Below are 16,599 nucleotides of genomic sequence, written 5' to 3' on the forward strand. Positions count from 1 at the left end.
CATGTTAATATCATTTATTTATTTAGAATTACTTGTATAAATACAACATTTGCAAACATTAAAAATATATCAACAACAAAATCATAATATGATTTTTAACATGGACAAAACTATTATTACAGGTTCTTTAAAGCACATTTCTGGTGGTCCTGGAAAGGGGGTAACTGAAAAAGACAAATCTAGCACAAATCTGAAACATGTGTAACACTTAAAACTTCTAACAACCTCAGGAAGAGTTGCTTCAGGACTCTGAGATAATAAAGAGTCATTATTTACATCTATGTAGCTATGAGAAGAGAAAGTTATTGACCTTAGAAAATGGCCTCTACCATAAACAGACACACAGACAGACATATAGAGTGATATATAGATAGATGTGTGTGTGTGTGTGTGTATTTTAAACATACCTTTACGACTTGAGTCAAATATCGGAACGACGTTTGCAGTGTGGCAGTTTATACTGATTGTCTAGCACTGGTGCATCATACTGTAGATGTGTAGGATCATGCACCACGTAGTCGCATTATCCTGAAACAAGGCCGGCCAGTCCTAACATTAACCTCTTAATTTTGAATTCCAAGCGAGGCAGCTACTAGTACCATTCTATAAGTCTTTTTATAAGTCTTTGATGTGACTAGGCCGGGGTTCAATACCGCGACCTCCCGCAGCCGAGGCGGACGCTCTTACCACCTAAGCCACTGGAGCGGTCTGATAGATAGATAATGGTGGAGGATATAAAAGAAATTAATGTTTTTTCTGATAGAATCTCTCCTGTTCACAAACCAAAAAGGGTATACTTAATTCCGTCAACTAATACAAGATTTTTTTTATCACTGACTTTATATAAATTATCTAATAAATATAATCAGCTCCTAATTAAGATGCATTTGTAGAAGATATGGCAATTTTATTTGTTGACAATATGTATATATTTGACCTGATTAAGAATAGATATGTAGATTTGTACATACGTACGTCCCTACATTGATACATCCGTTCGTTTACATCGATAACCATGCCTACCAAATTCTATCCAATCCACATTATTGAAACTAAATAAACTCAAGCGAATATAATATTCCACGACAGGTGTGCAGAACGCAAGGCTATCATCCGTTGTGAATTTTTGAAAAGACTGCACATTGGTTGACTAAGCAACTGTAACTTAAGGTGTCTTTCAAGTGCATGCCAGTACAGGATAAATCTTTAATTTTATTTGAATAATAACTTATATTCGTCTATTTGATGTACGTATTTTATGTACAGTCTGGTAAGAATGGGACTTATTCTTTGGTGTTGGATCATTCTTTGCGGTAAGTGACATATGCAGAAATCTACCCATACATTCCATTCAGTTAAGTATCTGTAACTAAACTTCACGTGACATACGTCAATAAATAGCACAGCGCTGTATTCTCCTTGTATTTGAAATCGGGAAGAAATTTGAAAAAGCAACCGGTAACAATGGGTCTTGGCCATTATTTGTTTTCATATTCCCCTACCGATCCACTGTTTGAAAATCGTTTAGAATTTGAAAGGATTCTAAACCCGTTGTTAGTTCATATTTATGCGATCAACGCATATTGGGCATCTAACAAACAAGAACATCAGTTGTCATATGATGAACCGGTATATCAGGAGTTACACCTCTTGCTTGTAATGATCAGTGTATACTGAGCTGCCAACACATTAGGTACGACCATTTCATTATTGGGGTGAAACAAGATGGTGGGGTAAGGGACTGGGGATGTTTAGTAACAGAACTTTCTGCTCCTCCCAAAAAACATTAACGTATCTATTGCAATAATTTAGGATACATACTATGACATTATTATTTCATCTTATAAAGTTAAAACAAGATTACGTGATTATTCACGCCGTTCTCACTCCTTTTTTTTTTTTTTTTTTTTTTTGAAGAGCGCAGGGGAAAATGACTATGACATTTCAGTAGGAGGTTCTACAAACTAGTGTAGATAGATATGCATTGCAATTTTTACCCAAGCAAGTAATGATAAAGAGAAAACTTTAAAAGATGGAAAATCTGTGCTACCAACCATCGTCCATTCCTCACCCCCATCCCGCTCCAATACCGGTAATAGGCCTAAACCAACTGAACTTTCCAGACTTTCTTTTATTTTTGTTCAGTTGTTGTTCATGCCTCGTAAATATACGCATGCGATAATATATACATTCATACTTTTACGGAGCAAACCTCTATCAACTGCCTGGTACCCCTAGGACAAGTTCACTATGTCACGGCTGGTGAATAAACAAAAGGAAAAAGAATACAGACTGAATGTTACAATTAGGAGGCATATATTTATCTATCCCACCCATCAACCTACTGGACTAGGTCAACGAATGGGTCGATGCACGTGTATACATTCAAGTTCTGATACTGACATAAATTATAATGGAGTGTCAATTTCAAGAATTTCAAACTTGAGACCCGAGACTAAACTTTAAATTATCAGGGTTTTATTTTCTGTATAATGGTCCAATTAAGAGCGCAAACAAGATGCGTGTGTGTTTATAATCCTGTACCAAATTTACTTTTAAGATTTTGTTTTAGTGATGTTGTGTATTTTTATATCTGTAAATGTGATTGGGTGACCTCTCGATTAGAAGTTAGTCTGTCAAAAGTGTTATAAACTAACTCTGTATCATAAATATATTTGTTTGAGGGGGAGGACCGTCATTACACAATGGCGTGTGGAGACAATTAATTGTCAACAATCCCCGATTGTATGGTGTTCAGTTTAGTGCAATGGTGACACGAGGAACCGAATATTTCTTTAGGCTACGTCCATATTAGTATTATAGGGCTAAATTTAGTTATTTCAGGTGCTATGGTATTTATATAAGTTTTAGAAGAGAAGATATATATTTGTGTTAAATTTTCTCTACATAAATTTAATAACAATATGTCTATAGTAGAGGAGTAACTCTACAGTCTGCTGTTAGATATAGAGGCAGAGATTTGGGGTCAATACTATGTTAGCAGCAGCTATTCAAATGATATGGTGTCAGGTTACAGTGCTGAGAAATTGAAACAAAGGAGTCAGTAGGACAGTTGGATGATGTGTTTGTAAAGCTAATTAAAATCAATTATAGCAAGTTTGCCTTAATACTTGAACATTAAAATTAGTGACCAGTTGAAGGGAAATTTGAATCTCTTTTAGTAGGTATAAAGTGCTTAAAATAGAGTTGAGTAGTCATAGTTTAATTTTGAATTAATTTGCTCAAATAGGATAAAGTTTACAAGTAATTTCCTACTCAAAATAATAGTTTTGGAAATTCTAACGTACAATATCAGTGTGAAAAGAGTGTGTATGGCTTTATTTAGTATTAGATAATTTAGATTCTGTGCATTTTGATATGTAGATTAGAGTTAGATAAAAGGACTGTAGTACCTAACACAATCAAACCAGAAGTTTAGTTCTGGAATAGGTCTTCAGGGAATGCTCTCTCTGAAGTCCCCTAGGATTGTTTAAAAAGCCATGTCAAACATAATGCAGTGAGTCAGCATGAAGAACTAGAGGTAACATAATTCCATTTAAAATAGAAAAGAAGAAACCCTCTTGCTTGTGACTAATTCCCCCATAGCGCAGTTACATCAAAAAGGCGCTACAACATTAGGCCGCAGAAGAGTTTCGGTTATGTGAAGATGAAGTTTATTGAAATGAAAGTGGGAAAGAATTAAGACAAGTCAAATGCTTTAATTTCAAGGATATTTTGGTTTGCTGAGTTTTCATTCTCGTGAACATGCTGAAAATGTTTACGGTAAGGAAACATTATTAGGTCTTCATTTGTATAGTGGGAATAATGAGAATACGAGTGTAAGAAGAGGAGCGTAAGTATCTTGCTTGTGTGTACACATGGGTGAGATCGGATAGGTACTAATATGTTGGACTGGAGTCTGTCAGTGAAACGTAGCACAGAGAACATATTTTGTGTCTGATTCTGAATCGAATGGATAACCAGTGCAGGGTACAGAGCGGGGAGGGGTATGCTCTGATCGTGGTACTCTAAGTATGATCCGAGAAGCCGTGTTTTGAACTTTGTGAAATTTCTCGAGTAGATATTGAGACGAACCATACATAATTTGAGTTACAATAGTCCAGTCTTGAAAGTACTAAGGAACACGCAAGTATTTTAGTGGTATCAACTGTAAGATAATTGCTAATGGAGCTGATGCGTCTCAGCTCAATATATGCAGCCTTGCATATGTTCATTGGTGCAATGCGAGGGTAATATCGAGAGTAACACTTAGGTTTTTCGTACTGACTGTGTGAATTTAATGTTGGTGTTGCTGATATCTATTGATTGAGATAAAGGATGTGAATGTGAAAGTCTTTATGTTGCAACCAGAATGGCTTCAGTTGTATCATCATTCATCTGCAGCTTGTTACATGTCATCCATGATTTCATATCGGAAATGTACCTCTCTACACCTTGGATTGCGGCATCAACTTGAATTGGGTGGGTATATATGTTTATTTGGGAGTCATCAGCGTACAATTAGTGAGACACTGGATGATGATCGATGACACTTGAGAGCGGTTGAGTGTACGGAATGAAGAGAACAGGTCCAAAAACAGTCCCCTGAGAAACACGAGAACATAGATTAACTGGGCTGGAGTGTATTCATTTACGGACACAATTTGTGTCCTGCTGATCAAGTAGGACTTGAACCACAGTAAGGCTGTATCATGAATGCCAAGTACATGCTGGAGACGGTGAAGTAATATATCATGGTCTATTTGTCAAATAAATACTGCAGACAAATCAAGGAGGGTGAGGACTGTACTCTTTCCGCTATCCAAAGCAGAGATAAGGTCATTAACTACTTTCAGAAGAGTAACTTTAGCACTGTGCAAGGGCGATGTGCAGAATGTACATTGCTAAAAAGACTTAGTTCAGATGAGATACAAGTTGGGACAAAACAACTTTTAAACTATCTTTCTTGTTTAAGTCATAAGCGTGTCTTGTATTTACGAAAAAAATAGAAGTTCAAAAAGTAAAAGAAGTAACATATCAATTAGCAAAGGAGAGTTCAATTTGTTTTGCAAAATGTTAAGAACTACGTAGCGGACACACTGGACAGGGCTGTGCAGAGTTCATTGATTCTGTCAAAAAACAGTTGCCCGTAGTCAGTCATAACTGAGTTGGAAATGAAAGTATATTTATTAGCATGTGACATAAATAAAATATATGTATAGTAAGTATGTACGCTGCATCTTTAATATATACTATCACTGTATAAACGTTTAAAGAAAAGGAAATTCGGCAAGCATAGTTTCCTTTTTAGGAAAAAATGTATACATTTTGTAGTATGTCAGTTATACAGCGTACATATTATATATATATATATATATATATATATATATATATATATATATATATATATATATATATAAGAAACATTAACTCATTAACTCTTTGGCTTCATTTTACCGGCTGTATTTATAATTTATATTTTAATCATCCATGAATTAAAATCATTCTACCTGACAAGATTCTGCTTTCTATATAATCGCACACAGTGTTAAAATACACGTTTGTAAGGGCTGGTCAATACACACTTAAGATAATCCTCTTCCCCCAATGTATACATTCTATTAAAATTTCAATGCAAAGAAGTCACCTTACGTGAATATAGTATACTATATCTGTATATGCTGTGCATTAAGTACATTCGTGAAAATAATGGCTAGCCAATACTTCCTTATGATACCATTTACATATATGACGATTTTAAATATACAAGGACAAGACAATGCAAAACATAGGCATATAGACAGATAGACTTTTATTTTTATTTCAGGGATGCAAGTGAAAATAATTTGGGCGACTGACTGCAATGACGAATATCACACGCAATGGATGACATGCCTAAAAAATTACACCTATTCTGTGGGGAAAATTATAGAGAACAATTCATCTATCATGTATCAACCGTTAAAATTATTTAACGAGTTTTGTCAAAGGTAAGTCGTTTTACATACTGGTAAGAAACACGGATTAATAAATATCGTCCATGATCCGGTAAAAAAATCAGGATTTTTATCATTTTCATGTTCTGCAGATTTAAATTGACATTGCTGCGCGGTGGATCAATTTCATCAAAACATTTAAATTAAAAATGACAAAAGTGTCACAAGTAAAGGAAGACCTATGGCAACATATGGGTACAACAAACATTCATGCGTTTGAAATAGGTTGCCGGTTATCATGGAAGAGTTGGACACTTAATTAAAATAAAGAAATATTTAAACCATCCGATTTATCTGTTTCTATTTCTAAAAACCTTTACTAATACATGCCCAGTCAAGATGCAGTATGTTTGATATTAGAGCACCACATTCTAAATTAAAAAGAAATTCTTTTCCACGGTATACTGTGTATTTCTTGTGTACGATCTGCTTTATAACATGAATTTGAAAACAATAAAATAATATTACAGTAACCAACCACAAAGGGGCTTGACCTGTAATACGTGGTGACATTGTTACATGTGGCAGACCTCAAATGGGGTTTGACCTGTAATACGTGGTGACATTGTTACATGTGGCAGACCTCAAATGGGGCTTGACCTGTAATACGTGGTGACATTGTTACATGTGGCAGATCTCAAATGGGGTTATGTGGGGTATCAATGTTGGACATTTTATGTTCACATCACTCGTAGGAAACATTATATATATTTAACATTGAAATGGTATTGATAATTTTTACATAAGGGCTACAACAGGTTTGGTTGCCAGATTCCGGTAGGTGAAAATTTGGGTTTACTATGAGCTTATTCTTGATCTTGCCTTCAAAATGAAACTGGAAAAATCTTGGGAACACATTTCAACATGCTAATGGTTATAAATATTTTGTTTCAAAACAAAAAATAGCATGCAGAAAGATTTTCGTCGCCATCAAAGACAAGGTCTTAAAGGATAATAAAAAAAACCCAGAGACAATCATTACTCGAAATAGTCAGATAGAGGTGTTTGATTGGTTGAATACCAGTGATTACGTCAGATTGAAATTATCAGTTATAATTAGTATCCGTGGTTTTAGCGCCATTTTACAGCTCATGGTAGACTATACATGGCAGCCAGTATAACTGGTGGAGGAATAACATAGGGAAATCCCGATAAGAGGTACCGACCAACGGGAAGCTACTGGCATGCTTTCTCACATATCCACATTTGCCGAGCCTGAGACGCCAAACCCACGCAGACAGATGTGAGATACAGTGATAGGTAAAGACCACTCGGCCACCCGCAGCCCTGACTAGTATTATAGCCACAAATCATTGAAAGATTGTAGCCTCAAATAAAAATTAACATTACGTCGTAGGTTTGAGACCATAGCGTTCCCCTCACGTTAACTTTGTTGTCTTAGAATTACTTATAAACACACACACACACACACACACACACACACACATGCACACACACGGGAATAGGTAAAAAGGGGTTTAAAGTCTTCGTTGTCACCAGCATAGGCAATTACAAGTACGTATGTAAACATACGTGCATCTCTCTTTTCTAGTGATCTGGATGACCCTGGAAAAGGCTGTTTGCTTTCTACAATGTCTTAGCATTGGTTGCACCTACCGAATCGGGTGCCGCAGGCTGCACATATTTTTGCCTATGAACTCTTTTTTGGAGACCACTAACCTACAACTAGGTTCATCGGCCTCCTTCCCCATGTCTTCCTTCTCCTCTTCTGACATCCAATCGGGATGTCCCTTCCGGCCAAATGTTTATTGGTTCTTCATCCAGTTTGTATTTAGTTTGTAAGATTTCCTCTCTCATCTCCTTCTCGTTTTTTCATTTTTACATTTCATTGTGTAGCATTATTTCAGATATGTGTTGTGGAGGCAGCACGCCAACTCATAAACCCGATCCAGGAGGTGGCACTCTCTCCATCAAGCTGATGGCCTCCATTACCCACCTTGCATGTTTGTTTTCCAATATTATTCTTCTTTGGATGGCACGAGTGTTTTAGGTTTTATGACAGGCTCGACAGTTGGTCATGTACGACTGGTTAACAAGTGTGCACACAGCGCACTATTTAATTAATTGCGAGGTTGTTATTCTCAATGTCCGTGTGAGGCCAATTTTGAGAAAGGACATATTCAAAGGCGCAAAGACGGAAGAAGAATACGAGTTGAATATTGGTGATTCATTTTTAATCCAAATCTTCCCATTTAACAGAGTCAGGCTGTCCCTAACGGCCAGGTATGTGGTAACCACACATTTATTGGATAATCATTGATATAGTTATATTGGCGTTGAGGGGTGTGTCATTTGAAAATATTTTAACAATGTTTTCAGGGGATTACAGCTCTTAGTAGTCTTCCACCCACTGCCTCATTTGCTTGTCGTTATCGTTAATAATCTCCCCTTGCTTGTCGTTATCGTTAATGTTCTCACCTTGCTTGTCGTTATCGTTAATGATCTCCCCTGTAGCTGATTGTCGGAAGATGTCTTTTTAAAATTGTACCTATTGCCTTCGTGATACCATCCTACACGCCATAACATATTTTTAATAGCTCCTGTGTCTGTTGGGCATTCCTGTAGGGCCACTGGTGTGGAGAGCTTGCTTGTTGCAGGTTTAATATTCTTTATGACGATAATGGCGACAACGACGCTCCTACCAGAAATTAAAGTTCGCTGTGTCATGAAATGACATAATGACCCAGACACATGTATCAAATAAAAGAATATTAATGTTTTGCCCGAATCCTCCTCCAAAATTATCGGCAATAGAACACGTATACTTACGAACTGAAATGCACTGGAATAGCGGAATCTTTTCACTTAAAATGTACAGTTAGCTGTAGATGATTGTTCTGTCAGATAATAATAATAATAATAATAATAATAACATTTTGAAACCACGCTTGATGGGCATGGGTACAAACGCTCACGTTGCGTGATGTCATGGATAGGTGATACAATGTGTCTTGTACGTGTAGGCCTACTTTGTTTAAAGACGTGGTCCAAGCTGGAATTTATTTTTGACGTTCCAACTGACATTATCGTTGTAATAATACTAAGAGCAAAAATCTTTGAGATTGTACAGTACATGCTGAATATATCTCATGACCAAGAAAATAATCTGTACTGAAGTTGAAGACCAATTACTCCTGTTTACATGTTCCATTCCGTAACACTGTTGACACAATACTATGGTATGAATTTTTTCATTCTTAGGGACCGACCATATATTTTTTAAAAACTAATATACTGGATATAGTAGAGACTTATCTTTTGGCATTGCAATAACTCAGAGCAAAGCTATATTTATCAGCAGTTTGAGAGCCGGACATTTGTGAGCGGATCACGCTTATGTTTTACATGCTAATCTGCAAACAAATTGTTAAGAAAACATAATGAAGATACTGAATCCTTTAAAATTACGAAAAACTTTTATATCGAGCATTTCATCCAAATATACCAGTTTACCGTTCCTGTCGTGAGCACGTTACTATGTTATCATGGAAATTTGAACAATAACAATTATCGTGTCATTCCATCGATACTGCGTGCACGTTTGAGATGGAAGTATTGCATCACTCACTTAAAGAGAGCCAGGTAACCAATGAAATTAAGGCATCCTGAAATACACTTAGTCTGAAGAATTTAAAAACAAACGTGTATAATATATGATGATTAAGACACAGTCTGGTATCGTAAGTTGATTCAGGCATAGTCTGGTATCATAAGTTGATTAAGACACAGTCTGGTATCATAAGTTGATTAAGACACAGTCTGGTATCATAAGTTGATTAATTGGCGTTGTTGTTGTTTTAGGGTTTAACGCCATTTTTCAGCACACGATAGGTTATACGTGGCGGCCAGTATTAACAGTGGAGGAAGAACCCGGGAAAACCACCGACCCACGAAAAGCTACTGGCAAGCTTTCTACATACCCACATTGGCTGAATCCGAGACTCGAACCCACTCAGACAGAGGTGAGATGGCAGTGATCCGTAACAGAGAGCGCTTTAAACCACTCAGCCACTCGGGGTCCCGATTATTTGGCGTTGTTCACAAAATACGCCATCGGATATAAAAAAGTAATGGAGAATAAAGAAGCCACGATTGGTTCCAGGGAGTTTAAAATCCATGCATTCAAATTTTGTTTAGAGTTCTGAAATAATAATAATAATAATAATAATAATAATAATAATTTATATCATGTGGTGAAAAAGAAGATACCCTTCCATAGTACATGTACTATGTCCTATTTAAGTCTTAAAATGTTGGGTTTCTCGAAGTGGTCGAGTAATTAAACTTTTAAGTATTTTGACACTGTAATGAAATAAATGACATTGAATATTCAATCCACCACTTTTTAAGCTATACCATTATCATCTCCTCCATGCATGAGAGCCAGGGATTGTATCATACTTATAGGTGCAAAGACACTTCTGTTCCGTGTAACATTCCTCCTCCACATCTGCTTTGCCAAGAAACAACCACAAAAGTGTTGGCAAAGTCTATGCCAGTGAGAAACGTCCACTGTACGTGGACATCACCTCACATCCAGCAGTCCGCTTGACTTCGAGAAGCAAAAATCTGGTTCGGCTCGTTACCAGAGGATATGACAGCTAATTCGGCGTGGAGTGTCGAGTGGTCTTCAACAGATGTAAATCACTCCCTCATAGCTGAGCCACATGTCTGCCGTCCTGGTTTCAACCTTCTACGTCATATGTGGACCACGCTGAACCGACTTCGGACAGGACAGGTAGCAGCAGGAGGGCTGAATCCCACAACTTTTAGAAGCCTCCAAATGCCGAAATAAGCCCTTTAAAAAAACGCGTTGACGCGATGACGAAGTCATCACTGTAAACGTAATTGGCTGCGTTTTGTTGTCGTTGCCGTCAGAAGGGGCTGAATCCCACAACTTTTTAGAAGCCTCCAAACACCGAAATGGAGGGCTAACCCTACGCCGTTGTTGTCGCCGTTGTTGCTGCGTTTTGTTGTCGTCAGCCCTCCTGCTGCTCTCTATCCGAAAATTTTATCTAACCCAGCCGAGGATATAAATTAAAAATTACTTATACGAAATAATGGTACACTCAGAATATTACACAGCCAGGCTGTCTAGGGAGCGAGAAGAAGCACTTAAAAAATATATCCCGGTGAAGGAAAAGTTTAAAAAGGATGTGCAATTACAACAACAAGCACAAGTTGAGTATGCAGCTGAAGCAAAAGAGTTATTTCAACCTGTTACTGCAATCACTGAAAAGGTTTTAACTGCTATTAGGGATCCCGAAGAATAAAGAAGTCTTACTCAAATATTGCGAGAAGAATCCGCGTTGCAACGTGTTAGACGAAAAATTATTGATCTCAAATCAAGATTTACCCCCGAGGGTATAAAAAAAAAATCGAGGAATTAGCAGCTGCTCACAGTAGAAAGTATAATTTTGGTAGGATTGCTGCCGAAAATTATCAGAGTAGAGCTCAATATTTAAAACCCGAGTATGTCAAGGGTGTAAAGCAAGATACTTGGGGTGATTGGTTGTATAAAATAGCTACAAACGATTATGCCATAAATAGAGAAGATATTGATTATCCATTTTTTGCTAGTGTGATGAAAGACTACAATACAGAACAAGAAACAGCGCGTCAGCAGCAACTGGCGGAAAAACAAGAAAAACAAAGGATAATACGAGAGCAAAATAAAAAGAAAAAGGAAGAAAACAAAAAATTAGCACAAGAGCAAAAAGAACGAGAAAAACAAGAGAAAAAACAACAAGGAAAGAAACGTCAAAAAGACCCTTCTCCGTTGCGAACAGAACACCTTTCACTTCGTGCGCCGTTGCAACAAACAGAGAAAAAAAAAACGAGGAAGACCCCAAAAAGCGCCAGAAAAAACATTAGTAGTACCACACGTAGATGTAGCTGATCCATCTTCGCCGTCGCTAGCTGATTGTTAAAACCTTGATCCCCCCCCCCCGGCGTTTGGAAAAATACACACCTGATCCATCTTCGCCAACTTATGATTTAATGTTTGGTCCGCAACAAACATTACCATCCCCCCCGCCCCCCGCTACTCATCCGACACAATCTGGAACAATTCAATTACCGGGTAAAAAATCTCAACCTATTCTTATTTCTACCTTGCAGGGACAACCACCGCCGACTGGCAGCGGTTATGGAATTCCTTGCCCTGATAATATTTTCAATGATGTGTCCCGGCTAGAAGTTCTTACCGGAGAAAGACGTGCCGGAAACAACTCCCGGGAAATAATTAATGAAGCCGCTGATATTTGTCGGCGATTATTTCAAGGTGGTGTTATGGATGCTTACATATATCAAGAACTCGTTGATGAGCTTGTTGAAAGCGATTAGATACATGACAATAAGCATAATATGGTTATGTACAACAGTCACTATGCACCTGTGCAAGTCAGAGCAGTAAATTCACGATTACCAATCTATAGAGCAGCTTACGGAGACGGACTTGGCGATACCGCTCAAAAATTATTTGCAGGTTTAGCACCAAAGTTGGGCCCTTTTGCAAAACAACTATCAATGAAGGCCATTAATGTTGTTGGTGAAAAAGCTCCTGGGGCAATTGTCAGCGCTGCTGGCAAAGCGCTCTCGGCAATCAAAGAAAGATTAGCGCGACTAATAAAACGTAAACCGGTGAAATTGCCAAGTACCGAAACTATGCCGCGGAAGTTAGTAAAATAATAAATCAAGCCGCAAATCAAAAACTAACGGCGTTGGAATCTGACGCGCAAAGAAATATCACATCAAATTTAATAGCAGGAAGCGGACTGTCATCCATTTGAAATCACGCGCAGTAGTATAAAATGTTTAAACCGATATCCGATACAGCATGTGCTATAGATGCGCCGGTCCCCAGAGACAAATCGGTGCATGATTATCAAGTTTATTCCTATGATGTAAGAGATCCAAATCAGCGAGGGTGTATTGAACTTCAAGTTCACGATACAAGTAGATATTTCTTGCCATCTGAGGCATTTATTGAAGTAGAAGGCAATCTTGTAAAGGCAGATGGTACTAACTATGATCCCAATGACCGAGTTGGTTTTGTCAACAACGGGATCATGGCATTGTTCGGCAGCGCCGCATACATGATTGATGGAAAAAATATCGAATCGATTGAGAATGATGTCGATGTTGCCACAACAATAATTGGTCTAGCAAGATATTCTGACGACTTTACAAGATCGTCCGGTCCATCAATGATGTTTGCCAAGGATATCACCGACAGCGCTGATCACATTCAGTATACTATGAGAATACAAAAAAAACCCTCAAACGCTGCTCAAGACGCAGATGTGGAGCCGGTAGTTTTTGGTACTAGCGCGACTTACAACCTGGGATTTGCAACCCGCCGAGCAATGCTGTCAGGAAATACCAGAGATTTTTCATGCGCGATTCCACTCTCTCACATCTTCGGATTTTGCAGAGATGTCAGAAAAGTCATCTTTGGAGCCAAACACACAGTTGTGCTTCATAGAAAAGCTGATGATAATGATGCGATCTGGCGAGGAGCTGGTGCTGCCAATCCTGGTATGGTAAGAATAACAAAATTTTCACTGTGGATGCCAGTGCTAACTCCATCGGTCACAGAAGAACCGCGACTGCTCTCTTTTATGAATCAAGGTGGTAAATCATTGCTATCATGGTTTACAGTAACCACAGACGCCATTCAGAGTCAAGTCAGGGATGTGTTTACTTGGCATATAGCATCACAACAAGGAGTTTCTGCGCCACGACATATCTTTATTGCGCTGCAGGATATTTCCCGGACGGGTAATCAGCCAAAGTCTCATATGATATTTGACAAACTTGACGTTACTTAGGTTTCGCTAAGAATAAACGGCCAACAAGACCCATCCGACGATATATCCCTGAGCTACACAAATAATCATGTGGCGCGCTCATATCATCGTTGGTTGACATTCCTGACGCGTAACCTAAATATAGATACTGGGACGCAAATATCACAGTTTGATTTTACAAACTTGTACCCGATTTATTACTTTTCACTGGAGCATCTTGACTTATCCATGCAGTCTGTTGTTGATATTCACTTTCGAGCTCGTGTCGGTACGTTGCCAATTCCCGATCCTACTGGTGCGGAAGGTGTTTTCGGTCCCTACAGAGCAATCGCTGTCATACTTTCCGATAAAGCAATGTTGCTTGAAGGTATTAGTGGTCGAATGAGAATCGTTGATGCACCAGTGGAAAATATGTAGCAGCAACGCAATTAGATCGATCACGTTAATTATAAAAATGTCATACAGTCACGTTAATGTCACTCTGACCCCTGGTCAGGCTAAGAAATTACAATCGAAAAACGCAAGCACATGTGGGGCAAAAATAACTTTAAAACACGATCAAATTACTGGAGGTCCAAACAAGTTATCGTTGACTAAAACACAATTTAATCATTTTAATAAAGCAAAGCAAGCGAAGACTGGAACCCAGCTTGATTTTTCTTCAGCCGCGATCAAGAACATGGTTAAAACCGGTGGTATATTTCCTCTTCTCGCAGCAATACCAGCATTGATAGCTGCTACTGCCCCCGCAGTCGCAAAAGCAGCCGCGTTAGGAGCTGTTGGAACAGCTGCTGGAATGGCACTGAAAAAGGCGACAGGGAAAGGATACAAAAAAGGGATGCGGGTTAAGACTTCCAGGAACTCCGCCATCGTGGTACCCAAAACGGTTTTGAAACCCACACCGATGTCCAATTTTGATTTTCTTGATGCTGTTAAATAATTAAATATAAAAAATTTCAGAGGCGTCTTTATGAGAGATCAACTACCACGACAACCGAATAATCCAGAAACCGGAATTATCAATCTCGATAACAGCGATGGTCCAGGAACTCAATGGGTTGCTTACGCGATCGATCCACGTGGAATCATCTATTTTGATTCGTATGGGTTAGCACCGCCAGTTGAATTTCTCGAATACACAAAAGACATCCCCTGTCAAAGACAGGGCACAAAAGTTTGGTACTCAACGCTACCAACACAAACATTGACCGATCCTCCGATATGTGGTCAACAAGTATTGAATGTTCTCGATGCGATATCAACGGCAACCAAACCACCTCACAAAGTTGTGCACGAGTAAACCACGGGTCGATTTAAACAGTTTCCTATTAAATAATGGTTGATATTTACGGAAGATCTCTCCTCAACAGAAAAGTGAAGCGCGCTGATAAAAATTTATCAAAATATGCAACCAAGGATGAAATCGATAATCTTTTAAGTCTGACCGGGATAGACCCAGATGAGGTTGTTATTTTTCAGGACCGACACGGAAAACTAAAAACCAGCGATATCAAATGGCATGAAATAATTCGTAGGGTTATTGGAGCTACTCCGGGTAACATCCCTGTCTTCACTGACAGCGGAAAAATCAGAGATTCGCTGATATCAGTTGCGGCGCTTCGAGATGATACGCAGAAAGCTGCAGGGGAACGTGTAAAAAAGACCGGTGATATAATGACAGGTGAACTCTGCATGAACGGCAACAAAATAGCTGTGTTAAGAGATCCAACATCCCCGGAAGATGCCGCAAACAAACAATATGTTGACGTCATTGAAGGTAAACTAACCACGTTGCGAGCCGAGTATGATGTTCATGTAAACGCGTTCACAGGACTTCGTAGAAACTTTCAAAAAACCGATGAGACTACAGATAAGTTCTTTGGAACTCCTCCTGTCATCGATATGAAGCTTTCTGATAACAAGACCAACATTGACACAATCAAACAAACACAGCAGGATATCGTAGCGGGGATTCTTGATGTCGTTAACAAAACCAGTTTGATTAAAGTCCCCACTGGAGTTACTCCCGGGCATATTGCCAACATAGTATACACAGTATCATCTGGATTTGCAACATGGTCTAAACAAAACAATACTATCCAATATACAGCAACAGTCACTGGAGTGTAGAGGTTGTCTGTGTTCAGTGCTGCTAAATTTGAAATCTTCACAACATATCCCTGGAGATATTCCACTGACAAATATTCCGGGGTTGTGAGTATCATATTAAACAAGGGAACCGAAGAAACATTTGTACTGGAATCCACCGACAAGAAATTAACCGCAACATCTTACTGGTGGTGTTTGGAATTTGTAGCTGAAACGCCTCAATTGGTTACTGCGTAAAATAATAAAATGGCGTTAAAAAATAAGTCAGCATCAATGACAACACTGGATGCTCAGCAATATAGGTACGATCAAGTACGCGAATGGCAGTCAGAGTTAAAAAAAATACCATCAACGAATGTACAGCAAAGGTAAAAAAAATACAAGCGGCGTGTAATCATCCTAGACACAATAGTGTATTCAGTATCCGCGATAGTTGCATCTATGGGAGAATTATTATCAGCGCTAACACCAGTGACAACTGCAATAGCGGTCACAATTACAGTTTTAACATCAACGACAATTGCAGGAGTTGCTAATATTTTCGCGAAAAAAATATCCTCGTGCGCGCTAACAAAATTGCACGAATATGAAAAGTTAAACAGCGCGGCCACGAGCACCTACTCGAAATTGTCGTCGCTGATATCATCCAGTCTCGATGATAC

The 16,599-nt window shown here is 38.5% G+C and overlaps 1 protein-coding gene across 2 annotated transcripts in view; it reads left to right on the forward strand.

Annotated features, from left to right (window-relative positions):
• Positions 1–1,119: 1,119 nt before the first annotated feature.
• The window catches only part of LOC149799299 (uncharacterized), a 32,338-nt gene continuing 16,858 nt past the window's right edge, over positions 1,120–16,599 (forward strand). For both annotated transcript variants that reach the window (XM_089957051.1, XM_089957052.1), the window contains exons 1-2: positions 1,120–1,313; positions 5,828–5,990. In XM_089957051.1, the coding sequence (XP_089813177.1) occupies positions 1,259–1,313; positions 5,828–5,990 (218 nt within the window). In that variant the 5' untranslated portion in view covers positions 1,120–1,258. The remainder of the gene's footprint in view (positions 1,314–5,827; positions 5,991–16,599) is intronic.

This window comes from Sinohyriopsis cumingii, chromosome 5 (genome assembly GCF_028554795.1).
Source record: "Sinohyriopsis cumingii isolate HCF-2022 chromosome 5, ASM2855479v2, whole genome shotgun sequence".
In the NCBI taxonomy this organism is placed as follows: Eukaryota; Metazoa; Mollusca; class Bivalvia; order Unionida; family Unionidae; genus Sinohyriopsis; species Sinohyriopsis cumingii.